Raw genomic sequence first — 27,706 nt, forward strand, 5'->3', positions numbered from 1 at the left:
CCCGGGGCCCACAGTGAGGGAGAGAGCCCGGGGCCTGGTCCACACACAGCCCGGGGCCGGGTCCACACACAGCCCGGGGCCCACAGTGAGGGAGAGAGCCCGGGGCCTGGTCCACACACAGCCCGGGGCCGGGTCCACACACAGCCCGGGGCCCACAGTGAGGGAGAGAGCCCGGGGCCTGGTCCACACACAGCCCGGGGCCTGGTCCACACACACACACACACACCACCCCGGCCCACAGTGACTCACTCTCCCCTCCCATTGTCTCCACAGTGACAGCGCGCAGGACCCGCACCCACAGAGAGAGAGGCCACAGACACCGACACGCGATGGGCCGCCGACCCGCCCGCTGGTGAGTGAGGGGAGGGCCCCGGGCACTGAGCCCCCGCCGTCATTTTACCGTCGCGGCCTACTCCCAGCGCGCACAGCCTCGGCCTTTCCTAGCGACAGGCCACGTGGCGGGCTGCTTGTGTGTGTGTGTAATGGACGGGAGGCTGAGTCACAGTCTGTGGGGGGGGGGGGGGGTGTCTCGGGCCCTGGTTTGTGGGGAGAGGGGCTCGGGACCCTGGTTTGGAATGGGGGGGCTCGGGACCCTGGTTTGTGGGGAGAGGGGGGTCTCTGCCGCAGAGAGTTGTTGGGGCCAGTTCGTTAGATATATTCCAGAGGGAGTTAGATGTGGCCCTTACGGTTAAAGGGGTCAAGGGGTATGGAGAGAAAGCAGGAAAGGGGTACTGAGGGAATGGTCAGCCATGATCTTATTGAATGGTGGAGCAGGCTCGAATGGCCGACTCCTGCACCTAATTTCTATGTCCCTGGTTTGAGGGGGCAGACTCATGACCCTGGTTTGGGATGGGGGGGGCTCGAGACCCTGGTTTGAGAGGAGAGGGGCTCGGGACCCTGGTTTGGGATGGGGGGCTCGGGACCCTGGTTTGGGATGGGGGGGCTCGGGATCCTGGTTTGAGGGGAGAGGGGCTCGGGACCCTGGTTTAAGGGGGCAGGCTCGGGACCCTGGTTTGGGATGGGGGGCTCGGGACCCTGGTTTGAGGGGGCAGACTCATGACCCTGGTTTGCACGGAGAGGGGCTCGGGACCCTGGTTTGGGATAGGAGGGCTCGGGACCCTGGTTTAAGGGGGCAGGCTCGGGACCCTGGTTTAAGGGGGCAGGCTCGGGACCCTGGTTTGAGGGGAGAGGGGCTCGGGACGGGAGCTCAGGACCCTGGGGTGGAAGAGACTGCTGGTGTCATGACTCCTGCAGTTGAATACCCCCCCCCCCGGGTGTTTTTTTTGTGCATGGAGTGTCTGTGACGCACCGCGTGGTCAAATAGCTTCCCCGTCTTTTTAATTAATTTTTTAAAACACACAGAAGATGCTGGACCCACTCGGCAGGTCAGGCCACGTCTGTGGAAAGAATTAATGTTTCAGTTCCATAACCTTTTGGCACAATTGAAGGAGGGAGAGGGTGCAGCGGTGGACTGCAGAACCGACCCTGTACTGGGACCCCGGAGAGGGTTCGGGGGTTAATGATCCCGCTAGTGCCGGGGTCCGTGAGGCATCTCCGGGGAGAAAGGGGGAGATGTTTATGGGATTGTCTGATGACGGATATAATCTGTTAATCGCTGTGTTTTGTTTTATTGGTTGCATCTTTACAATATTCTACTCCGATGAGCCTTTAAAGCTCGGCGGGGTGGGGGGGAGATTTGTTATGCTGATCGGTAAGTTTGTCTCGCGGCGTGCCAATAACGACAACCCACACAGATGTGTGGAGCACTGTGTCCGTGTGTTATAGTCTGTACAGGTTCCCCAAAACTGGGGTTAAAATGTTCATCCCGGGGGACGCTGTCAGCCAGTGGATCTCGACAGAGCCACACAATAACTCAAGTTAGGCAAGCTCTGCACTAATCGTCCTCAGCTCTTCATCTCCCAGCCCCTTCAACCACCCTCGTCAAGAGGCTGAATGGGCCTTCTCCAGTTCCTTATGTAACAGGCTCGAGGGGCTGAACGGCCTCCTCCTGTCCCTAATGTAACCAGCTCGAGGGGCTGAATGGGCCTCCTCCTGTTCCTAATGTAACCGGCTCGAGGGGCTGAATGGCCTCCTGTTCCTAATGTAACAGGCTCGAGGGGCTGAACGGCCTCCTCCTGTCCCTAATGTAACAGGCTCGAGGGGCTGAACGGCCTCCTCCTGTCCCTAATGTAACAGGCTCGAGGGGCTGAACGGCCTCCTCCTGTCCCTAATGTAACAGGCTCGAGGGGCTGAGCGGCCTCCTCCTGTTCCTAATGTAACAGGCTCGAGGGGCTGAACGCCTTCCTCCTGTCCCTAATGTAACAGGCTCGAGGGGCTGAATGGGCCTCCTCTTGGGCTTTAGCTCCGATCTTTCTTCTATCGAGTGATAGAAATTTCAGTCAACAAAAACACCGACACATCCAGGTTCTGGGCATCCCAACCTCAGTCACTGTGGGTGTGTGACCTGTGCTGTACCTGCCCTGGGAGTGTTTGATGGGACAGTGTAGAGGGAGCTTTACTCTGTTGTGGCTGGGACAGGATCTCCAATCTGGAGGAGCGGGTTACTGTGAGATTCGCCTGGTTTCGGGCGATGGTCTAACCCTCGTCTTTTAGTTACAGATACTGCAAGAACAAGCCGTATCCCAAGTCTCGCTTCTGTCGGGGCGTTCCTGGTTAGTATCCTGCCTTCTCGCTTCAGCTTGTGATTTTCACTCGTGTGTACACTCGTGGGCCTGCTATAAAACTACCCAGGTTGCTTGTGTTACAGGAAAGATGTGATCGCACTTGGAGAGGGTGCAGAGGAGATTTACCAGGATGTTGCCCGGACTGGAGAGTTTTAACACTGAAAAATTGGATAGCCTGGGGTTGTTTTCTTTGGAACAGAGGAGGCTGAGGGGAGACCTTATTGAGGTCTGAGGGGGCCTAGATAGAGTGGATAGGACGGACCTGTTTCCCATGGTGGAGGGGTCAACAACCAGGGGGCAGAGATTGAAAGTAATTGGGGGGAGGTTTCGAGGGGAAATGTCTTCACCCAGAGGGTGGCGGGGGTCTGGGGGGGAACTCGCGGCCTGAAAGGGCGGTAGAGGCAGAAACCCTCACCACATTTGGACGTGCGCTCGAAGCGCCGTAACCCACAGGGCTACGGATTCAGAGCAGGAAAGTGGGATTAGGCCGGGATGGCTCTTGGGTTGGCCGGCGCCACACGGACACGATGGGCCGGGATGGCTTCCTTCCGCGCTGTAAAATTTTTAGGATTCTGTGGTGCGCTTTGCGTAAAATGAGGGAAGACGGGATTTTGTTCGGCGCAGTTCCCGTATCCCGTCACATGCGCGTGCATTTTAAATGGGGTCGCCGCGGGTGAGAGATTCACGGCTTGGCGGGTGCAGGTTAGCGCCTGGTTGGGTTTAAACCGCCGATCTTTGGTGCACCTCATTGTGGGCCTGTCAGAGAACATGGCTTGGGTGATTCCGCTGTCGGCGGATAAACGCTGGGGTGGGGGCAGCTTGCTGGCTCCCGCAGTAAGCATCGCTGGAGCTGTGATCTCCCGGAAACCTGCGCGGTGTTCGAAGGCGGGTGTCTTAGGCCGCGGCAATTCACTTGTTGCCTCCTTTCCTGCCTTCAGATCCCAAGATCCGGATTTTCGACCTGGGCCGCAAGAAGGCCAAGGTGGACGAGTTTCCGTTATGTGGCCACATGGTGTCCGATGAATATGAGCAGCTTTCCTCCGAAGGTGAGTTGGGTGGAAGTGTTCTGGGGGGGGGGGGGGGGGGGGTCAATGCATGCCGGGGTCAGTAAAATGGTGGCTGCCTTTGTGACCGTGACCAAAAGCAATGTGTGAAGGAGGACACAAGAAATCTGCAAACATAAGAATTAGGAACAGGAGTAGGCCATCTAGCCCCTCGAGCCTGCTCCGCCATTCAACAAGATCGTGGCTGATCTGGCCGTGGACTCAGCTCCACTTCCCCGCAAAAGGACACAGACAGGCTAAGTGAGTGGGTGAAAATTTGGCAGATGGAGTATAATGTTGGAAAGTGTGAGGTTATCCACTTTGGCAGAAGAAAAACTCAAAAGAGCAAGTTATTATTTAAATGGGAGAAAGATTGCAAAGAGCCGCAGCACAGCGGGACCTGGGGGTACTTGTGCATGAAACACGAAAGGAAAGTCTGCAGGTACAGCAAGTGATCAGGAAGGCCAATGGTATCTTGGCCTTTATTGCAAAGGGGATGGAATATAAAAGCAGGGAAGTCTTGCTGCAGTTATACAGGGTATTGGTGAGGCCACACCTGGAGTACTGCGTGCAGTTTTGGTTTCCATATTTACAAAAGGATACACTTGCTTTGGAGGCAGTTCAGAGAAGGTTCACTCGGTTGATTCCGGGAATGAGGGGGTTGACTTATGAGGAAAGGTTGAGGAGGTTGGGAATTCAGAAGAATGAGAGGTGATCTTATCGAAACGTATCAGATTATGAGGGGGCTCAACAAGGTGGATGTTCCCACTGATGGGGGAGACTAGAACTAGGGGGCATGGTCTTAGAATAAGGGGCCGCCCATTTAAAACTGAGATGAGGAGAAATTTCTTCTGAGGGTTGTAAATCTGTTGTATTCGCTGCCTCAGAGAGCTGTGGAGGCCGGGACATTGAATAAATTTAAGACAGAGATAGACAGTTTCTTAACCGATAAGGGGATAAGGGGGCGGGCAGGGAAGTGGAGCTGAGTCCATGATCGGATCGGCCATGATCTTATTGAATGGCGGAGCAGGCTCGAGGGGCCGAATGGCCGACTCCTGCTCCTATTTCTTATGTAAACTATCCCTCCTGGACCTGTCTGCAGCCTTTGACACGGTTGACCATTCCATCCTCCTCCCAACACCTCTCCTCCACCGTCCAGCTGGGTGGGACTGCACTCGCCTGGTTCCATTCTTATCCATCTAATCGTGGCCAGAGAATCACCCGCAACGGCATCTCTTCCCACTCCCGCATCGTTACCTCTGGTGACCCCCCAGGATCTGTCCTTGGCCCCCTCCTATTTCTCATCTATATGCTGCCCCTTGGCGGCGACATCTGAAAACACGAGGACAGTTTCCACATGTACGCTGACACCCAGTGCTCCCTCTCCACCACTTCTCTCGATCCCTCCTCGGTCTCTAAATTGTCAGACTGCTTGTCCCACATCCAGTACAGGATGAGCAGAAATTTTCTCCCAATTAAATACTGGGAAGACCGAAGCCATTGTCTTTGGTCCCCGCCACAAGCTGTGTTCCCTAACCCCTGACTCCATCCCTCTCCCGAGCATCAATCTGAGGGTGAACCAAGACTGTTCGCAACCTCTGTGTCACACTGGTCCCTGAAATCGAGGTGTTGCTTAACCGGGAGACGATGGAGGTCGGCGAGCACAGGGGGGTGATGGGTGAGCGGGACTCGGTGCGAGTTAGGACACGGGGGCAGCGAGCACAAGGGGTGATGGGTGAGCAGGACTCGGTGCGAGTTAGGACACGGGGCAGTGGGGTGAGCGGGACTCGGTGCGAGTTCGGACACGGGGGCAGCGAGCACAGGGGGTGATGGGTGAGTGGGACTTGGTGCGAGTTCGGACACGGGGGCAGCGAGCACAGGGGGTGATGGGTGAGTGGGACTTGGTGCGAGTTAGGACACGGGGGCAGTGAGCACAGGGGGTGATGGGTGAGCGGGACTCAGTGCGAGTTAGGACATGGGGGCAGCGAGCACAGGGGGTGATGGGTGAGTGGGACTTGGTGCGAGTTAGGACATGGGGGCAGTGAGCACAGGGGGTGATGGGTGAGCGGGACTCGGTGCGAGTTAGGACACGGGGCAGTGAGCACAGGGGGTGATGGGTGAGCGGGACTCGGTGCGAGTTAGGACACGGGGCAGTGAGCACAGGGGGGTGATGGGTGAGCGGGACTCGGTGCGAGCTAGGACACGGGGCAGCGAGCACAGTGGGGGAGCGGGACTCGGTGCGAGTTAGGACACGGGGGCAGCGAGCACAAGGGGTGAGCGGGACTCGGTGCGAGTTAGGACACGGGGCAGTGGGGTGAGCGGGACTCGGTGCGAGTTCGGACACGGGGGCAGCGAGCACAGGGGGTGATGGGTGAGCGGGACTCGGTGCGAGTTAGGACATGGGGGCAGCGAGCACAGGGGGTGATGGGTGAGCGGGACTCGGTGCGAGTTAGGACATGGGGGCAGCCGAGTTTTGGATCACCTCTAGTGTACGTACGGTCGAACGTGGGAGGCCGGCCAGGAGTGCGTTGGAATAGTCAGGTCTAGAGGTAACAAAAGGGCAGTTTCAAAAGATTGAAGAAAGCTTTTGGAAAGCTGAGCCAGGGCTTGAGGCGATGGTGCGGTGGCCTTGAGATTGAGGGATTGCACTGGAGCATCAGCTGACAAGGGGCGCAGAAGACCGATTGTGTTTTGTCTCTCGAACCTCGTGCGGAGCAGGGGGGAGGGGAGGGAGTGCTTTCGGTCTGGGCTGCCGATGTTGGGTGTTTAATGCCTGTTCCCCTTTCCCTCCCCCAGCTCTGGAGGCAGCCCGAATCTGCGCCAACAAGTACATGGTGAAGACATGTGGCAAGGATGGGTTCCACATCCGTATGCGTCTGCATCCCTTCCACGTCATCCGGATCAACAAGATGTTGTCGTGTGCTGGTGCTGATAGGTGAGGACCGACCGGTGAAGGGGGTTCATCCTGGCTCGCCGGGGTGTGGAGAGCCAAACCCCTCCCGATTCCTGGCTGTGTTTTGACTGGTTGCTCTGCTGGGGGGGGGGGCCTTGCAGTCAATTAAGCCGACCGGCGTTTTGTCTTGGTCAAATGCCGGTGTGCAATGTCTGCGTACAGCAACTCTCTGGTTGTGTATGTGCTTTGTAGCTCAGTACAAAACACGCTAAGGGACCTCTGAGACAAGTGCTTGTGTGTGTGTCTGGTAAAAACGTACACTCGATCATCCAAAACCCGGCTGTCCCCCCCCCCCCCCCCCCCCCCGGAGTCCTAAGTCGCACAGAGTCACAGGAGAAACGCTGAAATTTACAGCGCAGGAGGAAGCCATTCCGGCCCATCGTGTCCGCGCCGGCCGACAAAGAGCCGCACGACCCTCAGTCAGCAGCCCTGAAGGTTACATATAAACCCATGAACAATGGCGGAAAGGCAAAGAGCACCCAGCCCAACCAGTCCGCCTCACCACAACTGCGACACCCCTCACACTGAAACATTTTAACTCCACCCCAACCGGAGCCATGTGATCTCCTGAGAGAGGCAAAAACCAGAGTAACAACCCAGGACAATTTAGAGAGAATAAATTGGGAAAATTCCTCTCCGACCCATCCAGGCGATCGAAACTAGTCCCGCTCACCCATCAACCCCCCCCTCATGCTCGCCGACCTACATTGGCTCTCGGTTGAGGAATGCCACGATTTCAAACTTCTCATTCTCGTTTAGAAATCCCTCTGTGGCCCTTGCCCCCCCCCCCATGCCTATCTCTGTACCAAGCTCATGGTCTACAGGGCTGTAGTGATACCCGCCCTCCTGTATGGCTCAGAGACATGGACCATGTACAGTAGACACCTCAAGTCGCTGGAGATATATCACCAGCGCTGTCTCCGCAAGATCCTGCAAATCCCCTGGGAGGACAGACGCACTAACGTTAGCGCCCTCGACCAGGCCCAACATCCCCAGCATCGAAGCACTGACCACACTCGACCAGCTCCGCTGGGCAGGGCCACATTGTCCGCATGTCCCCCGACACGAGACTCCCAAAGCGAGCGCTCTACTCGGAACTCCTTCACGGCAAACGACTCAAAGGTGGGCAGAGGAAACGTTACAAGGGACCACCCTCAAAGCCTCCCTGATAAAGTGCAACATCCCCCACCGACACCTGGGAGTCCCTGGGCCAAAGACCAGTCCGCCTTAAGTGGAGGAAGTGCATCCGGGAGGGTGCTGAGCACCTCGAGTCTCGTCGCCGAGAGCGTGCAGAAACCAAGCGCAGGCAGCGGAAGGAGCGTGCGGCAAACCAGTCCCACCCTCCCCTTCCCTCAACCACTGTCTGTCCCACCTGTGACAGGGACTGTGGTTCCCCGTATTGGAATGTTCAGCCACCCGAGAACTCAATTTTAGAGTGGAAACAGAAAATAGGTGCAGGAGTAGGGCATTCGGCCCTTCGAGCCTGCACCGCCATTCAACAAAATCATGGCTGATCACCCACACCAGCACATCTCCCCCACACCCCCTGACACCCCCAGCCGCAACGAACACATCCAATGAACTGGCCTCAACAACTCTCCGCGGCAGGGAACCCCACAGGCCAACTACTCCCCGAGTGAAGAAGTCTCTCAATCCCAGCCCCAAACAGCCCACCCCACATCCCAAGAGCATGCCCCCCCCCCACCCACCCCCAATTCCGAGGGACTGCCTATGATGATGATGAATCTCCAGCCCCGCAACTCCCCAGAGATGTCTGCACTCCTCAAATTCTGCCCTCCTGAGCATCCCTGATTATAATCGCTCCACCATTGGTGGCTGGGCCCCAAGCTCGGAATTCCCTCCCTAAACCTCTCCACCTCTCTTTCCATTGAGACACTCCTTAAAACATAGAAAATAGGTGCAGGAGTAGGCCATTCGGCCCTTCGAGCCTGCACCACCATTCAATATGATCATGGCTGATCATGCAACTTCCGTGCCCCATTCCTGCTTTCTCTCTATACCCCTTGATCCCTTTAGCCATAAGGGCCACATCTAACTCCCTTTTGAATATATCTAATGAACTGGCCTCAACAACTTTCTGTGGTAGGGAATTCCACAGGTTCACAATTCTCTGGGTGAGAAGTTTCTCCTCATCTCAGTCCTCAATGGCTTACCCCTTATCCTTCGACTGTGACCCCTGGTTCTGGACTTCCCCAACATCGGGAACATTCTTCCTGCATCTAACCTGTCCAATCCAGTCAGAATTTTATATACTTCTATGAGATCCCGTCTCATTCTTCTAAGTTCCAGTGAATATAAGCCCAGTCGATCCAGTCTTTCTTTCTTATGTCAGTCCTGCCATCCCGGGAATCAGTCTGGTGAACCTTTGCTGCACTCCCTCAATAGCAAGAATGTCCTTCCTCAGATTAGGAGACCAAAACTGAACACAATATTCCAGGTGAGGCCTCACCAAGGCCCTGTTCAACTGCAGTAAGAACTCCCTGCTCCTATACTCAAATCCTCACGCTATGAAGGCCAACATGCCATTTGCTTTCTTAACCGCCTGCTGTACCTGCATGCCAACTTTCAATGACTGATGTACCATGACACCCAGGTCTCGTTGCACCTCCCCTTTTACTAATCTGTCAGCATTCAGATAATATTCTGCCTTCCTGTTTTTGCCCCCAAAGTGGATAACCTTATATTTATCCACATTATACTGCATCTGCCATGCATTTGCCCACTCACCTAACCTGTCCAAGTCACCCTGCAGCCTCTTAGCGTCCTCCTCACAGCTCACACCGCCACCCAGCTTAGTGTCATCTGCAAACTTGGAGATATTACACTCAATTCCTTTGTCTAAATCATTAATGTATATTGTAAATAGCTGGGGCCCCAGCACTGAGCCCTGTGGCACCCCACTAGTCACTGCCTGCCATTCTGAAAAGGACCCGTTTATCCCGACTCTCTGCTTCCTGTCTGCCAACCAGTTCTCTATCCACGTCAGTACATTACCCCCAATACCATGTGCTTTGATTTTGCACACCAATCTCTTGTGTGGGACCTTGTCAAAAGCCTTTTGAAAGTCCAAATAAACCACATCCACTGGTTCTCCCTTGTCCACTCTACTAGTTACATCCTCAAAAAATTCCAGAAGATTTGTCAAGCATGATTTCCCTTTCATAAATCCATGCTGACTTGGAGTGATCCTGTCACCTACCTCTTTGACCAAGCTTTTGGTCATCGGCGCTAATTTCTTATATGGCTCGGTGTCAAATGTATCTGTTGAGTCTTATATCATTGCTGTGAAGCGCCTTGGGACCTTTTACTACGTTAAAGGCGCTATATAAATACAAGTTGTTTGGTGGGTAGTTCCTCATCGATGCGTGGAAAGCGGGTGTAGGATATTCTATTTCATTAGCTCGAGTCGAGGTGAGCATGTCTCCATAATCATAGAAGTTTACAGCGCGGAAGGAGGCCATTTCGGCCCATCGTGTCCGCGCCGGCCGACCAAGAGCTACCCGGCCTCATCCCACTTTTCCCGCTCTGGGTCCGTAGCCCTGTAGGTTACGGCACTTCAAGCTGCACATCCAAATGTGGTGAGGGTTTCTGCCTCTACCGCCCTTTCAGGCCGTGAGTTCCACCCCAGACCCCCACCACCCTCTGGGTGAAGACATTTCCCCTGTAAACCTTCTACCAATTACTTTAAATCTAAACCCCCCCCCCCCCTGGTTGTTGACCCCTCTGTTAAGGGAAACAGGTCCGTCCTATCCACTCTATCCAGGCCCTTCATCATTTTATACACCTCAACAAAGTCTCCCCTCCGCCTCCTCTGTTCCAAAGAAAACAACCCCAGCCTATCCAATCTTTCCTCATCGCTAAAATTCTCCAGTCCCGGCAACGTCCTGTTAAATCTCGGTACTCTCTCCAGTGCGATCACATCTTTTCTGAAATGTGACCAGAACTGCACGCAGTACTCCAGCTGTGGCCTAACTAGTTTTATACAGTTCAAGCATAACCCCTACTGCTCTTGTACTCGGCTAATAAAGGCAAGTATTCCGTCTGCCACCTCGATCCCGTTATCTTACTGTGAGTTCTGTCGGTGAATGTGTGTGTGCCGATATAAATAATCAGGAAGGCAAATTAATTGTTAACCTTTATTGCCAGGGAGGAGGAGTATAAAAGCAGAGAAGTCCTGCTACAACTGTACAGGGCGCTGGTGAGGCCACACCTGGAGTACTGCGTGCAGTTTTGGTCTCCGTATTTATGACGATACACACTTGCACTGGAGGCAGTTCAGAGAAGGTTCACTCGGTTGATTCCGGGGATGAGGGGGTTGACTTATGAGGAAAGGTTGAGCAGGTTGGGCCTCTACTCATTGGAATTCAGAAGAATGAGAGGTGATCTTATCGAAACGTATAAGATACTGAGGGGGCTCGACAGGGTAGATGCAGAGAGGATGTTTCCCCCTCGTGGGAGGAATCGAGAACTGGGGGGGGGGGGGTATAGTCTCAGAATAAGGGGTCGTCCATTTAAAACGGAGATGAGGAATTTCTTCTGAGGGTGGTGAATCTGTGGAATTCTCTGCCCCAGAGAGCTGTGGAGGCTGGGTCATTGAATATATTTACGGTGGAGATGGACAGATTTTTGAGCGATAAGGGAGTGAAGGGTTATGGGGATCGGGCAGGGAAGTGGAGCTGAGTCCATGATCGGATCAACCATGATCTTATTGAATAACGGAGCAGGCTCGAGGGGCCGAATGGCCGACTCCTGCTCCTGTTTCTTACGACACTGATCTCTCTCTCTCTCTCTCTCCCTCTCTCTGCAGGCTCCAGACTGGAATGCGTGGGGCCTTTGGTAAGCCCCAGGGCACCGTGGCCCGAGTCAACATTGGCCAGGTCATCATGTCCGTGCGCACCAAGACCCAAAACAAGGAGCATGTGATCGAGGCTCTCCGCAGGGCCAAGTTCAAGTTCCCTGGGCGCCAGAAGGTAACTCGCCGACGGTTTGGGGAGTGGGGGGGGGTATCCTGTACTGAAAGGGTCATATGTGCATCCAGACCTCCGTAAACCGGACGTTTTTGCGAGGCGCAATCTGCCGCCGACTCGGTCAAGGATTCCAGATTTCAGGCGAGAAAAGTCGAGTCTCAAGTCCGGACGCCGACCAAACTCTTGATTTCGGGCCTCGCCCGGCTTAAAACCCGGCGAGGATTCCGGATTCCGGACCGCCGGTTTTCTTGGCTGAAATCCGGGAAGCCCCGAAAGCTGGAGCGGACTCTGTCCCCGGGGATTTGGATTTCGGGCGTTGTACCTGCCGTCGGTTCCTGGCCTGCCCAGGGTTGGGTGGTTGGGGGGGGGGGGGCCTTGCAGTCAATTAAGCCGACCGGCTTTTTGTCTTGTCGAATGCCGGTGTGCAATGGCTGCATACAGTAACACTCTCTGGTTGTGTATGTGCTTTGTCTCTCCATACAGAGCGCTCTAAGGGACCTCTGAGACATGTGTAAACCGCGGCCACCAGCTTGAGCTGTGAGGCGTGCGCGCTTTTGGGGTGGAATTGTCGAGTTTGTCCACCTCGATGCGGCTGTGTGCATCTGCTGTCTCCTGTACGTAAGAAAAAGGAGCAGGAGGAGGCCCCTCGAGCCTGCTCCGTCCGCCATTCAATAAGATCGCGGCTGATCCGATCATGGACTCAGCTCCACTTCCCTTGCCCGCTCCCCATAACCCTTCACTCCCTTATCGCTCAAAGATCTGTCTATCTCCACCGTAAATATATTCAATGACCCAGCCCCCACAGCTCTCTGGGGCAGAGAGTTCCAAAGAGTCACGACCCTCAAGAGAAGAAATTCCTCCTCCTCCATCTTAAATGTGTGAGGAGGACACAACAAATCTGCAAAAGGACACAGACAGGCTAAGTGAGTGGGCAAAAATTTGGCAGATGGGGTATAATGTTGGAAAGTGTGAGGTCATGCACATTGGCAGAAAGAAAAATCAAAGAGCAAGTTATTATTTAAATGGAGAAAGATTGCAGAGTGCCGCAGTACAGCGGGACCTGGGGGTTACTTGTACATGAAACACAAAAGGTTAGTATGCAGGTACAGCAAGTGATCAGGAAGGCCAATGGAATCTTGGCCTTTATTGCAAAGGGGATGGAGTATAAAAGCAGGGAAGTCTTGCTCCAGTTATACAGGGTATTGGTGAGGCCACACCTGGAGTACTGCGTGCAGTTTTGGTTTCCATTTTTACGAAAGGATATACTTTGGAGGCAGTTCAGAGAAGGTTCACTCGGTTGATTCCGGAGATGAGGGGGTTGACTTAATGAGGAAAGGTTGAGTGGGTTGGGCCTCTACTCATTGGAGTTCAGAAGAATGAGGTGTGATCTTATCGAAATGTATAAGATTATGAGGGGGCTCGACAAGGTGGATGCAGAGAGGATGTTCCCACTGATGGGGGAGACTAGAACTAGGGGGCATGGTCTTAGAATAAGGGACCGCCCATTTAAAACTGAGATGAGGAGGAATTTCTTTTCGGTTGTAAATCTGGAATTCGCTGCCTCAGAGAGCTGTGGAAGCCGGGACATTGAATATATTTAAGACAGAGATAGACAGTTTCTTAACCGATAAGGGGGCGGGCAGGGAAGTGGAGCTGAGTCCATGATTGGATCAGCCATGATCGTATTAAATGGCGGAGCAGGCTCGAATGGCCGACTCCTGCTCCTATTTCTTATGTTCTTATGGGTCCCTTCTTCTGAGCATTGCGATAGTGTTGTTCAATGCTCAGCATCCCAGCTTTCCATCTCTGGCCGCCCGTGTCGTTTTAATGTCGCGCGCCGGGTGGGGTGCGAGTGGCTGGGGGGTGGGTTCCTGCTCCTGATTACTGTGTGGCACTTAGTGGTTGTGTGTGTGCTGCACTCCACAGTGGAATATCACTTGGGGTGGGGGGTGGGGGTGGGGGATACATTGTTGGTTCACATCAGGAGGGAGTGCGATGTGGTGTCGGTGTGTGTGTGGCCTCTGCTGACCTCTCTACCTCCCCCCTCTCCCCTCAGATTCACATATCGAAGAAATGGGGATTCACCAAGTTCAACATGGCGGACTTTGATGACATGGTGGCTGAGAAACGCCTGGTTCCTGACGGCTGTGGGGTCAAGTACATCCCCAGGAGAGGTCCTCTTAACATCTGGCGTGCTCTCCACGCCGTGTAAATGTGGCTTCCTCAAAGCGTTTAAAAATTAAAAAAAACTATAGACAGTGTATTCCGTCTTCTGAATTCCTGCGGTGTCCTGAGCGGCTCCTGGTCACTCAACCGGAAGTTTTACAGTCCCTCCAATCCGTGCTGTTCATTTCGTCCCATTGAGGGCGGCGCTCCCTCGGTCCCGCCCCTCCGACAGCGCGGCGCTCCCTCGGTCCCGCCCCTCCCTCGGTCCCGCCCCTCCGACAGCGCGCCGCTCCCTCGGTCCCGCCCCTCCGCTGGTGCGGCGCTCCCTCAGCCATCATCATCATAGGCAGTCCCTCGGAATCGAGGAAGACTTGCTTCCAATCTAAAAGCGAGTTCTTGGGTGGCTGAACAGCCCAATACGGGAACCACAGTCCCTGTCACAGGTGGGACAGACAGTGGTTGAGGGAAGGGGAGGGTGGGACTGGTTTGCCGCACGCTCCTTCCGCTGCCTGCGCTTGGTTTCTGCACGCTCTCGGCGACGAGACTCGAGGTGCTCAGCGCCCCTCCCGGATGCACTTCCTCCACTTAGGGCGGACTGGTCTTTGGGCCCAGGGACTCCCAGGTGTCGGTGGGGATGTTGCACTTTATCAGGGAGGCTTTGAGGGTGGTCCCTTGTAACGTTTCCTCTGCCCACCTTTGGCTCGCTTGCCGTGAAGGAGTTCTGAGTAGAGCGCTTGCTTTGGGAGTCTCGTGTCGGGGGCATGCGGACAATGTGGCCCTGCCCAGTGGAGCTGATCAAGTGTGGTCAGTGCTTCGATGCTGGGGATAACCTATTTAATTACTGATCTCATGTATAGAGTCTGAACTCTTTTAGCCTATCTTGATAACTGAGAAGCTTTCGACTTGGAATTAGTCTTGTGGCCCTCATCTTCATCCTTTCCAGAGCCTCAATATCACCCACCATGTGAGGTGGCCAAAACTGGACCTAGTATTCCAAGTGTGGCCTGATTTGAGGTTTGTACAAGGACAAAACAGTACGCCTCGTCTTATACTCAGTTGTCCTATGCATATACCCCAACACTATATTTGCTTGTGCTATCATTGCATAGCACTGCTCCTGTACCTTTAAGGATGTGAGCACTAGAAAGCCTAAATCTCTTTCTATCTCCATCGTCTTCAGTGCCTTTCCCTGGAGACACTCACAGGAGCCATTATCAAGCAAAATTTGACACCGAACCACATAAGGAGACATTAGTCATGGAATCATAAAGTTACAGCACGGAAGGATGCCATTTCGGCCCATCGTGTCCCGCGCCGGCCGACCAAGAGCCATCCCGGCCTAATCCCACTTTCCAGCTCTCGATCCGTAGCCCTGTGGGTTACGGCACTTCAAGCTGCACATCCAAATGTGAGGGTTTCTGCCTCTACCGCCCTTTCAGGCCGTGAGTTCCGCCCCAGACCCCCACCACCCTCTGGGTGAAGACATTTCCCCTCAAATCCCCTCTAAACCTCCCCCCAATTACTTTCAATCTCTGCCCCCTGGTTGTTGACCCCTCTGCCAAGGGAAACAGGTCCGTCCTATCCACTATCCAGGCCCCTCATCATTTTGTACACCTCAATCAGGTCTCCCCTCAGCCTCCTCTGTTCCAAGGAAAACAACCCCAGCCTCTCCAATCTTTCCTCATACCCCGAATTCTCCAGTCCAGGCAACATCCTGGTAAATCTCGTTTACACCCTCCAGTGCGATCACATCCTTCCTGTCACGTGACCAGAATTGCACGCAGTGCTCCAGCTGCGGCCTAACCAGTGTTGTATACAGTTCAAACATAACCTCCCTGCTCTTGTATTCCATGCCTCGGCCAATAAAGGCAAGTATTCCGTATGCCGCCTTAACCACCTTATCTACCTGGCCTGCTACCTTCAGGGATCTGTGGACCTGCACTCCAAGGTCCCTTTGTTTCTCTCCACTTTTCAGTGTAGTACCATTTAATGTGTATTCCCTCGCCTTGTTAGCCCTCCCTAAATGCATTACCTCACACGTCTCCGGATCGAACTCCATTTGCCACTGTTCTGCCCACCTGACCAGTTCATCGATATCTTCCTGCAGTCCACAGCTTTCTTCTTCATTATCAACCACACGGCCGATCTTAGTGTCATCGGCAAACCTCTTAATCATACCCCCAACATTCAAGTCCAAGTCATTGATAATGTTCCACAAAAAGCAAGGGACCCAGCACTGAGCCCTGTGGAACCCCACTGGAAATATCCTTCCAGTCACAAAAACACCCATCAACCATTACCCTTTGCTTCCTGCCTTTGAGCCCATTTTGGATCCAACTTGCCACTTTGCCCTGGATCCCAGGGGCTTTTACTTTCGTGACCAGTCTGCCATGTGGGACCTTCTCAAAAGCTTTGCTAAAATCCATGTACACTACATCGTACACACTGCCCTCATTGACCCTCCTGGTTACCTCCTCTCAAAATTCAATCAAGTGAGTTAGACACGACCTTCCCCCAACAAATCCACGCTGACTGTCCCTGATTCATCCATGTCTTTCCAAATGAAGATTTATCCTGTCCCTCAGGATTTTTTCCACCACCGAGGCTCGGCTGACTGGCCCACAATTACTCGGTCGATCCCTTTCTCCCTTTTTCAACAAATGTACATTATTAGCGGTCCTCCAGTCCTCTGGCACCACACCTGTAACCAGAGATGTAAAAGATCCCATGGACACTATTTCGAAGAAGAGCAGCAGAGTTACCCCTGGTGACCTGGGCCAATATTTTTTCCCTCAATCAGAATAACAAAAAAACACATGATCTGGTCTGTTATGCATGTAACCCTATGTAACCAGTATCCTACTGACACCAGAGGGCGTACCTGTTGGGAGTCCCAAGGGATCCCAGCATCCCTTGGGAGCACTGTATATAAGCAGGCCTCCCATGCTGTACCAACACTCTGGAGTTAGATTAAAGGAGCTAAGGTCACACATACTCATGTCTACAGTACTCAGTTACATTATTGTGAACATAACCTGGTTGTTATCACATTGCTGTGTGTGGGAGCTTGCTGTGCGCAAATTGGCTGCCGCGTTTCCCACATTACAACAGTGACTACACTCCAAAAGTACGCCATTGGCCGTAAAGCGCTTTGAGACGTCCGGTGGTGGTGAAAGACGTTTTATAAATCCAAGTCTTTATAATCAAATATTTTACACTCAAATCTCTTAACCTTCTCTGCTCGAAGGAGAACAACCCCAGCTTCTCCAGTCTCTCTACGTCACTGAAGTCCCTCGTCCCTGGAACCATTCTGGTAAATCTTTTCTGTGCCAATCTCTCAGGCCTTCGCATCCTTCCCGAGATGGAGTTGCATGTTCCTGGCAAAGTCCGACCCTGTTAAATATTATTTCACGTGCTGGACTTGAATCGGGGACGGGACGTGAAAGGTCCCACGGCCACTATTGGGAAAAGAGCAGGGGGTGTGGGGGGGAGTTCTCCCCGGTGTCCTGGGGCCAATATTTATTCCTCAACCAACAGATGATCTGTGTCACGGTGCGGACTGTGGGAGCTTGCTGTGCGCAAATTGATGGCACGTGTCCCACATTACAACAGTGAGCACGCTTCAAAATTAAAAAGTACTGCTTTGGCTGTGGAGCGCACTGGGAGGTCCCGAGGCCGTGAAAGGCGCTATCGAAATGCAGGCAAAGCGAGGGCTCCACTCGCCGGCAGACAATGGGTTAAGCTTGGGGCATCTACAGGAATTCAATTTGCGCGCATTACAGGGCGGGGCGCCCTGGGGCCATTAAGCTTCACTGCCGCGGAGACGATCAGGAGAAGCTGCCTGCTCGGCAATGGCTTAGGCTGTGGGGAGCGAGCGTGGCATCCCTGCCGCAGTGAGGCGATTATAAAGGGCATTTTCCTCGAGCTGGACGAGTTCATCGAGCTTCTGCGAGAACACTCGTCGAATTGGGATAAGGCGGATGAGAGACTGCAGGAACACTTGAACCCAGGTACGGCTCGCCCCGGGGCCACGGGGGTCCGGTAAAATGGCAGCGTCTCCTATACTTGAGGAAAGACAAGCCTCGTCTACGGCTACCTGTGCGCGGGATTTAACACCTTTTAGTCACCGGGTATCGTTCTGGTGAATCTGGGCTGCCACCCCTCCCAGGCCGATACTTCCCTCCTGAGGTGCGGGGTGGGGGGGGGCCCAGAACTGAACACAGTTATTCCAGGCGGGGTGTAACTGCCAGCGTCGCCCTTAGACAAAATGGTCAAACTTTTTTTTTTTGGAGCCTTTTCTTTGAGTTTAAGTAGTGTCAGCGAACGTTTCAGAAATCCAACGAATCTGAAATATTTTTTGCTAATTTAAATAATAACCAACTTGGTTAAAAATAACATTATATGCAGAGAGTTGGTGAGAATGTGGAACTCGCTACCCACCCCCACAGTATTCAAATGAGGCAGACAAAAAGCAGGAAACTATAGACCGGTTAGCCTAACGTCTGTGGTTGGGAAAATGCCGGAGTTAATTATTAAGGAAGCAGTAGCAGGACATTTGGAAAATAATTTCTTCTCCCAGAGGGTTGTGAATCTGTGGAATTCTCTGCCCAAGGGAAGCGGTTGAGGCTAGCTCATTGAATGTATTCAAATCACAGATAGATAGATTTTTAACCAATAAGGGAATTAAGGGTTACGGGGAGCGGGCGGGTAAGTGGAGCTGAGTCCACGGCCAGACCAGCCGTTGAATGGCGGAGCAGGCTCGAGGGGCTAGATGGCCTACTCCTGTTCCTAGTTCTTATGTTCTTATAATTCAATCAAGCAGAGTCAGCATGGTTTTATGAAAGGGAAATTATGTTTGACGAATTTGCTGGAGTTTTTTAAGGATGTATCGAGCAGGATAGATAAGGGGGAACCAGTGGATGTGGTGTATTTGGATTTCCAGAAGGTATTCGATAAGGTGCCACATAAAAGGTTACTGCACAAGATAAAAGGTCACGGAGTTGGGGGTAATATATTAGCATGGATAGAGGATTGGCTGACTAACAGATAACAGAGAGTCGGGATAAATGGGTCATTTTGCGGTTGGCAATCAGTAACTAGTGGGGTGCCGCAGGGATCGGTGCTGGGGCCTCAACTATTTACAATCTATATTAATGACCTGGATGAAGGGACCGAGTGTAACGTAGCCAAGTTTGCTGACGATACAAAGATGAGTGGGGAAGCAAATTGTGAAGACACAAACGGGATATAGACGGGCTCAGTGAGTGGGCAAAGATTTGGCACGGTGGGAATACAAGGTGGGAAAATGTGAGTGTTTTGGGGGCAATAGCCAGCAAAGGGGAAAGTCTAGCCCTCGGTTTGGCAAGTGGGAGAGTTCGGGGAGGTGGGGGCGGGAGGTGTTGATCTCCCTTGTTTTTCTTACCTTTTTCCGCAGAGCGGCGGTGTACCTGAGCGGGAACCGATCAAGGCTCGAGAGCGGGGATAAAGGCCAGAGCAGACCACAGCATACGGCCAGTGCCATCTCCTGGACGAGTTTTGATCGCCTGGTTGGGTCGGAGAGGAATTTCCCCAGATTTTTTTCCCCCAATGGGCCTGGGTTTTTAATCTGGTTTTTTTGCCTCTCCCAGGAGATCGCACAGCTCCGGGGTGAGGAGAACTCTGCTGTGGGACATCACAGGAAAAGCAGCTAAATGATTGGTAGTGATTGTGGGCTAAGGTTTTGTGTTACGTTAAAATAGAGCGTAGAACAAAATTCTAAAAATGAACAATTCATTTAACTAATTTAATAAACTATGTAGGGTAAATACTTTGATTAACACTAAACGAATGAATTTAATTAAATAATGGGAGAACAGGAGATGTGTTGCTGCTGCAATATGTGGGAGCTTCTGGTCGTTTTGGTCCAGGGCGACTACATCTGCGTGTAAGTGTCTACGGCTCGACAAACTTTGGCTCCGAGTTAAGGGGAGGGAGAAAGTTACCGGGACCTTTTGATACAGGAGGCAGCCACAGCCTCTAGATTAAATACTTTCGAATTGACACGTGGTCCAGGGACAGGAGGGTGTGACTACGAGTGAAGCAGGTAAGGGGATCCAGGAGCTTGTATTGCACTAGCCTCAGTCCCCGCACTTGTCCAATAGATTTGAGGTTCTTGCAACCCTTGTGGACAAGTGTGCAGACTGCGGGGTGGACAGGCAGACTGACCAAGGCACTGTGGTACAGAAACATAGAAATTAGGTGCAGGAGCAGGCCATTCGGCCATTCAATAAGATCATGGCTGATCATTCAACCTCAGTACCCCATTCCTGCTTTCTCTCCATACCCCTTGATCCCTTTAGCCGTAAGGGCCACATCTAACTCCCTTTTGAATATATCTAACGAACTGGCCTCAACAACTCTCTGCGGTAGAGAATTCCACAGGTTAACCACTCTCTGAGCGAAGAAGTTTCTCCTCATCTCGGTCCTAAGTGGCTTACCCCTTATCCTTAGACTGTGACCCCTGGTTCTGGACTTCCCCAACATCAGGAACATTCTTCCTGCATCTAACCTGTCCAATCCCGTCAGAATTTTGTATGTTTCTATGAGATCCCCTCTCATTCTTCTAAACTCCAGTGGATACAAGCCCAGTTGATCCAGTCTCTCCTCATATGTCAGTCCTGCCATCCCGGGAATCAGTCTGGTGAACCTTCGCTGCACTCCCTCAATAGCAAGAATGTCCTTCCTCAGATTAGGAGACCAAAACTGAACACAATATTCAAGGTGTGGCCTCACCAAGGCCCTGTACAACTGCAGTAAGACCGCCCTGCTCCTATACACAAATCCTCTCGCTATGAAGGCCAACATGCCATTTGCCTTCTTCACCGCCTGCTGTACCTGCATGCCAACCTTCAATGACTGATGTACCATGACACCCAGGTCTCGCTGCACCTCCCCTTTTCCTAATCTGTCACCATTCAGATAATATTCTGTCTTCCTGCTTTTGCCACCAAAGTGGATAACCTCACATTTATTCACATTATACTGCATCTGCCATGCGTTTGCCCACTCACCTAACCTGTCCAAGTCACCCTGCCGCCTCTTAGCCTCCTCCTCACAGCTCACACTGCCACCCAGTTTAATGTCATCTGAACACTTGGAGATATTACACTCAATTCCTTCATCTAAATCATTGATGTTTATTTTAAAAAGCCATGCAAGTGTGTGTGGGGCGGGCGGGGTGGTGGGGGGCGGGGGGGGGGGGGGTAAGCTTACCCGGTGCCAGGGTAAAGGACATCTCCTCCGGGCTGGAGAAGAACGTGGAATGTGAGGGGGAGGAGCCAGTTGTCGTGGTACATGTAGGGACCAATGACACAGGTAGGACTAAGAAGGAGGTTCTGCTGAGAGAGTTGGAGCAGCTAGGGACTAAATTGAAAAGCTGAACCAGAAAGATAATGATCTCTGCATTATTACCTGAGGCACAAGCAAATTGGCATAGGGTCAAAAGAATCAGGGAGATCACTACCTGGCTCAGAGGTTGGTGTGGGAGAAGTGGGTTACAATTCATGGGGCACTGGCTCCAATACTCGCGAAAGAGAGAGCTGTTCCGTGGGGTGTACAGTTTTGGTTTCCATATTTACGAAAGGATATACTTGCTTTGGAGGCAGTTCAGAGAAGGTTCACTCGGTTGATTCCGGAGATGAGGGGGTTGACTTACGAGGAAAGGCAGACCAGGTTAGGCCTCTACTCATTGGAATTCAGAAGGATGAGAGATGATCTTATCGAAACGTATAAGATTATGAGGGGGGCTCGACAAGGTGGATGCAGAGAGGATGTTTCCACTGATGGGGGAGACTAGAACTAGGGGATATGGTCTTAGAACAAGGGGCCGCCCATTTAAAACTGAGATGAGGAGGAATTTCTTCTGGTGAATCTGTGGAATTCTCTGCCCCAGAGAGCTGTGGAGGCTGGGTCACTGAATATATTTAAGGTGGAGATAGACTGATTTTTGAGCGATAAGGGAGTCGAGGGTTATGGGGAGCGGGCGGGGAAGTGGAGCTGAGTCCATGATCAGATCAGCCATGATTGTATTGAATGGTGGAGCAGGCTCGAGGGGCCGAATGGCCGACCCCTGCTCCTATTTCTTATGTTTTTAAGAGCTACAGGTCTATGGACCAAGAGATGGAAAGTGGGATTAGACTGACTAGCTGTTTGTCGGCCACGCGGACACGATGGGCTGAATGGCCTCTTTCTGTGCCATAAATTTCTATGATTTTCTCTGATTAATTTCCTCTCGTGCAGCTCGGTATCAAATTTTGTTTGATAATGACTCCTGTGAAGCATCTTGGGACGTTTTACTACATTGAAGGTGCTATATACGAACATAAGAACATAAGAATTAGGAACAGGAGTAGGCCATCTAGCCCCTCGAGCCTGCTCCGCCATTCAACAAGATCATGGCTGATCTAGCCGTGGACTCAGCTCCACTTACCCGCCCGCTCCCTGTAACCCTTAATTCCCTTATTGGTTAAAAATCTATCTATCTGTGACTTGAATACATTCAATGAGCTAGCCTCAACTGCTTCCTTGGGCAGAGAATTCCACAGATTCACAACCCTCTGGGAGAAGAAATTCCTTCTCAACTCGGTTTTAAATTGGCTCCCCCGTATTTTGAGGCTGTGCCCCCTAGTTCTAGTCTCCCCGACCAGCGGAAACAACCTCTCTGCCTCAATCTTGTCTATCCCCTTTCATTATTTTCAATGTTTCTATAAGATCACCCCTCATCCTTCTGAATTCCAACGAGTAAAGACCCAGTCTACTCAATCTATCATCATAAGGTAACCCCCTCATCCCCGGAATCAGCCTAGTGAATCGTCTCTGTACCCCCTCCAAAGCCAGTATATCCTTCCTTAAGTAAGGTGACCAAAACTGCACGCAGTACTCCAGGTGCGGCCTCACCAATACCCTATACAGTTGCAGCAGGACCTCCCTGCTTTTGTACTCCATCCCTCTCGCAATGAAGGCCAACATTCCATTCGCCTTCCCGATTACCTGCTGCACCTGCAAACTAACTTTTTGGGATTCATGCACAAGGAGCGCAGGGCAGTCATCGTCCTGCTGCCTAAGAAGGGCGATCTCCGCCTTCTTAAGAACTGGCGCCCGGTCTCCCTCCTCAGCACGGACTACAAAATCTTCGCCAGGGCGATGTCTGCTCGCCTTGGTGCCGTGCTGGACCACATGATCCACCCCGACCAGTCCTACACGGTCCCGGGCTGGACAATCCACGACAACGTCCATCTGGTCCGGGACCTCATCCATCATTCCCAGGAGGCTGGTCTGTCGGTCGCCTTCCTATCTCTCGACCAAGAGAAGGCGTTCGACAGGGTGGATCACGACTATCTGCTCGGAACTCTGCGCGCTTTCGGGTTCGGGACGCATTTCGTCGCCCGGATCCGACTTTTGTACGCCGTCGCGGAGTGTCTGATTAAGGTTAACGGGTCCTTGACGGCGCCCCTTCGCTTTAGGAGAGGGGTGCGCCAGGGATGCCCCATGTCCGGCCAGTTATATGCCATTTGCGTGGAGCCTTTCCTGCGCCTCCTGCGGACGAGGTTGACGGGACTGGCTCTGCAAGGGCCGGGCGTGGAGGTCGTCCTCTCAGCTTACGCCGATGATGTGCTCCTCGCGGTAGAGGATCCCGCTGACCTGCGGAGGATGCGTGAGTGCCAGGAGATTTACTCGGCCGCGTCCTCCGCCAGGATCAACTGGGAGAAATGTTCCGGACTGCTGGTGGGTCAATGGCGGGTGGACTCCCTGCCGGAGAAGCTCAGGCCTTTTGCCTGGAGCACGACCCATCTCCTCTATCTGGGAGTCTACCTTAGCCCCAACGAGGAAGCCTGGCCGGTGAACTGGCAGGAGCTGGAGGCCAAGGTCGCCGCTCGCCTAGGGCGCTGGACAGGACTGCTCCGAGTGCTGTCCTACAGGGGTCGAGCGCTAGTCATATACCAGCTGGTGGCCGCAATGTTGTGGTATCGGCTGGTCACTTTGACCCCTCCCCCTGCGTTTGTCGCCAAGATACAGAAGAAGCTGGTGGACTTCTTCTGGAACAACAGGAAGCACTGGGTCTCTGCCGCGGTCTTGAGTCTCCCGCTTGAGGAGGGCGGTCAGTCGTTGGTGTGCGTCAGCACCCAGCTCGCGACTTTCCGTCTTCAGACCCTGCAGAGATACCTTTACGTCGAGCCCCCTCCTAGGTGGTGTGCTCTGGCGACGTATTTCTTCCGCCAGCAGCACGGCCTCAACTGCGACACGCAGCTACTGTTTGTGAACTTGGGGGTTGTCAGGACCACCCTCCGGGAGCTGCCTGTCTTTTACAGGGACCTCATCAGGGTCTGGAACAAAATCTCCACCAAGCGCAGCTCTCCGCCGGCTGTGGCCTAACTAGTTTTATACAGCTCAAGCATAACCCCTACTGCTCTTGTACTCGGCTAATAAAGGCAAGTATTCCGTCTGCCACCTCGATCCCGTTATCTTAGCTGTGAGTTCTGTCGGTGAATGTGTGTGTGCCGATATAAATAATCAGGAAGGCAAATTAATTGTTAACCTTTATTGCCGGGGGGAGGAGTATAAAAGCAGAGAAGTCCTGCTACAACTGTACAGGGCGCTGGTGAGGCCACACCTGGAGTACTGCGTGCAGTTTTGGTCTCCGTATTTATGACGATACACACTTGCACTGGAGGCAGTTCAGAGAAGGTTCACTCGGTTGATTCCAGGGATGAGGGGGTTGACTTATGAGGAAAGGTTGAGCAGGTTGGGCCTCTACTCATTGGAATTCAGAAGAATGAGAGGCGATCTTATTGAAACGTATAAGATACTGAGGGGGCTCGACAGGGTATATGCAGAGAGGATGTTTCCCCCTCGTGGGGGGAATCTAGAACTGGGGGGGGGGGGTATAGTCTCAGAATAAGGGGTCGTCCATTTAAAACGGAGATGAGGAATTTCTTCTGAGGGTGGTGAATCGGAATTCTCTGCCCCAGAGAGCTGTGGAGGCTGGGTCATTGAATATATTTACGGTGGAGATGGACAGATTTTTGAGCGATAAGGGAGTGAAGGGTTATGGGGATCGGGCAGGGAAGTGGAGCTGAGTCCATGATCGGATCAACCATGATCTTATTGAATAATGGAGCAGGCTCGAGGGGCCGAATGGCCGACTCCTGCTCCTGTTTCTTACGACACTGATCTCTCTCTCTCTCTCTCTCCCTCTCTCTGCAGGCTCCAGACTGGAATGCGTGGGGCCTTTGGTAAGCCCCAGGGCACCGTGGCCCGAGTCAACATTGGCCAGGTCATCATGTCCGTGCGCACCAAGACCCAAAACAAGGAGCATGTGATCGAGGCTCTCCGCAGGGCCAAGTTCAAGTTCCCTGGGCGCCAGAAGGTAACTCGGCGACGGTTTGGGGAGTGGGGGGGGTATCCTGTACTGAAAGGGTCATATGTGCATCCAGACCTCCGTAAACCGGACGTTTTTGCGAGGCGCAATCTGCCGCCGACTCGGTCAAGGATTCCAGATTGCAGGCGAGAAAAGTCGAGTCTCAAGTCCGGACGCCGACCAAACTCTTGATTTCGGGCCTCGCCCGGCTTAAAACCCGGCGAGGATTCCGGATTCCGGACCGCCGGTTTTCTTGGCTGAAATCCGGGAAGCCCCAAAAGCTGGAGCGGATTCTGTCCCCGGGGATTTGGATTTCGGGCGTTGTACCTGCCGTCGGTTCCTGGCCTGCCCAGGGTTGGGTGGTTGGGGGGGGGGGGGGCCTTGCAGTCAATTAAGCTGACCGGCTTTTTGTCTTGTCGAATGCCGGTGTGCAATGGCTGCATACAGTAACACTCTCTGGTTGTGTATGTGCTTTGTCTCTCCATACAGAGCGCTCTAAGGGACCTCTGAGACATGTGTAAACCGCGGCCACCAGCTTGAGCTGTGAGGCGTGCGCGCTTTTGGGGTGGAATTGTCGAGTTTGTCCACCTCGACGCGGCTGTGTGCATCTGCTGTCTCCTGTACGTAAGAAAAAGGAGCAGGAGGAGGCCCCTTGAGCCTGCTCCGTCCGCCATTCAATAAGATCGCGGCTGATCCGATCATGGACTCAGCTCCACTTCCCTTGCCCGCTCCCCATAACCCTTCACTCCCTTATCGCTCAAAGATCTGTCTATCTCCACCGTAAATATATTCAATGACCCAGCCCCCCACAGCTCTCTGGTGCAGAGAGTTCCAAAGAGTCACGACCCTCAAGAGAAGAAATTCCTCCTCCTCCATCTTAAATGTGTGAGGAGGACACAACAAATCTGCAAAAGGACACAGACAGGCTAAGTGAGTGGGCAAAAATTTTGCAGATGGGGTATAATGTTGGAAAGTGTGAGGTCATGCACATTGGCAGAAAGAAAAATCAAAGAGCAAGTTATTATTTAAATGGAGAAAGATTGCAGAGTGCCGCAGTACAGCGGGACCTGGGGGTTACTTGTACATGAAACACAAAAGGTTAGTATGCAGGTACAGCAAGTGATCAGGAAGGCCAATGGAATCTTGGCCTTTATTGCAAAGGGGATGGAGTATAAAAGCAGGGAAGTCTTGCTCCAGTTATACAGGGTATTGGTGAGGCCACACCTGGAGTACTGCGTGCAGTTTTGGTTTCCATTTTTACGAAAGGATATACTTTGGAGGCAGTTCAGAGAAGGTTCACTCGGTTGATTCCGGAGATGAGGGGGTTGACTTAATGAGGAAAGGTTGAGTGGGTTGGGCCTCTACTCATTGGAGTTCAGAAGAATGAGGTGTGATCTTATCGAAATGTATAAGATTATGAGGGGGCTCGACAAGGTGGATGCAGAGAGGATGTTTCCACTGATGGGGGAGACTAGAACTAGGGGGCATGGTCTTAGAATAAGGGACCGCCCATTTAAAACTGAGATGAGGAGGAATTTCTTTTCGGTTGTAAATCTGGAATTCGCTGCCTCAGAGAGCTGTGGAAGCCGGGACATTGAATATATTTAAGACAGAGATAGACAGTTTCTTAACCGATAAGGGGGCGGGCAGGGAAGTGGAGCTGAGTCCATGATTGGATCAGCCATGATCGTATTAAATGGCGGAGCAGGCTCGAATGGCCGACTCCTGCTCCTATTTCTTATGTTCTTATGGGTCCCTTCTTCTGAGCATTGCGATAGTGTTGTTCAATGCTCAGCATCCCAGCTTTCCATCTCTGGCCGCCCGTGTCGTTTTAATGTCGCGCGCCGGGTGGGGTGCGAGTGGCTGGGGGGTGGGTTCCTGCTCCTGATTACTGTGTGGCACTTAGTGGTTGTGTGTGTGCTGCACTCCACAGTGGAATATCACTTGGGGTTGGGGGGGGGGTGGGGGATACATTGTTGGTTCACATCAAGAGGGAGTGCGATGTGGTGTCGGTGTGTGTGTGGCCTCTGCTGACCTCTCTACCTCCCCCCTCTCCCCTCAGATTCACATATCGAAGAAATGGGGATTCACCAAGTTCAACATGGCGGACTTTGATGACATGGTGGCTGAGAAACGCCTGGTTCCTGACGGCTGTGGGGTCAAGTACATCCCCAGGAGAGGTCCTCTTAACATCTGGCGTGCTCTCCACGCCGTGTAAATGTGGCTTCCTCAAAGCGTTTAAAAATTAAAAAAAACTATAGACAGTGTATTCCGTCTTCTGAATTCCTGCGCTGTCCTGAGCGGCTCCTGGTCACTCAACCGGAAGTTTTACAGTCCCTCCAATCCGTGCTGTTCATTTCGTCCCATGGAGGGCGGCGCTCCCTCGGTCCCGCCCCTCCGACAGCGCGGCGCTCCCTCGGTCCCGCCCCTCCGACGGCACGGCGCTCCCTCGGTCCCGCCCCTCCGACGGCGCGGCG

The 27,706-nt window shown here is 53.0% G+C and overlaps 2 protein-coding genes and 3 non-coding genes across 5 annotated transcripts; all 5 read left to right on the plus strand.

The window, feature by feature from the left end:
- The first annotated feature begins 243 nt into the window (after positions 1–243).
- Positions 244–13,929, plus strand: LOC139251689 (large ribosomal subunit protein uL16). Its single transcript, XM_070873257.1, has 6 exons — positions 244–352; positions 2,614–2,672; positions 3,623–3,730; positions 6,524–6,662; positions 11,509–11,671; positions 13,725–13,929. Exons 1-6 carry the CDS (start codon positions 330–332, stop codon positions 13,878–13,880), a joined length of 648 nt encoding a protein of 215 aa, XP_070729358.1. The 5' UTR covers positions 244–329; the 3' UTR covers positions 13,881–13,929.
- LOC139251702 (small nucleolar RNA SNORA70) lies at positions 6,776–6,910 on the plus strand. The gene has a single exon (XR_011591397.1). It is a non-coding gene; the product is annotated as a small nucleolar RNA SNORA70 (small nucleolar RNA).
- LOC139251700 (small nucleolar RNA SNORA70) lies at positions 12,044–12,179 on the plus strand. The gene has a single exon (XR_011591395.1). It is a non-coding gene; the product is annotated as a small nucleolar RNA SNORA70 (small nucleolar RNA).
- Positions 13,930–25,047: 11,118 nt separating the features above from the next.
- LOC139251693 (large ribosomal subunit protein uL16-like) lies at positions 25,048–27,496 on the plus strand. Its single transcript, XM_070873264.1, has 2 exons — positions 25,048–25,238; positions 27,292–27,496. The coding sequence occupies exons 1-2, from the start codon at positions 25,089–25,091 to the stop codon at positions 27,445–27,447; spliced, it is 306 nt and encodes a 101-aa protein (XP_070729365.1). The 5' UTR covers positions 25,048–25,088; the 3' UTR covers positions 27,448–27,496.
- LOC139251707 (small nucleolar RNA SNORA70) lies at positions 25,611–25,746 on the plus strand. Its single transcript, XR_011591401.1, has one exon. It is a non-coding gene; the product is annotated as a small nucleolar RNA SNORA70 (small nucleolar RNA).
- Positions 27,497–27,706: the final 210 nt, after the last annotated feature.

The sequence above is a fragment of the Pristiophorus japonicus genome, unplaced genomic scaffold (genome assembly GCF_044704955.1).
Source record: "Pristiophorus japonicus isolate sPriJap1 unplaced genomic scaffold, sPriJap1.hap1 HAP1_SCAFFOLD_432, whole genome shotgun sequence".
NCBI lineage: Eukaryota > Metazoa > Chordata > Chondrichthyes > Pristiophoridae > Pristiophorus > Pristiophorus japonicus.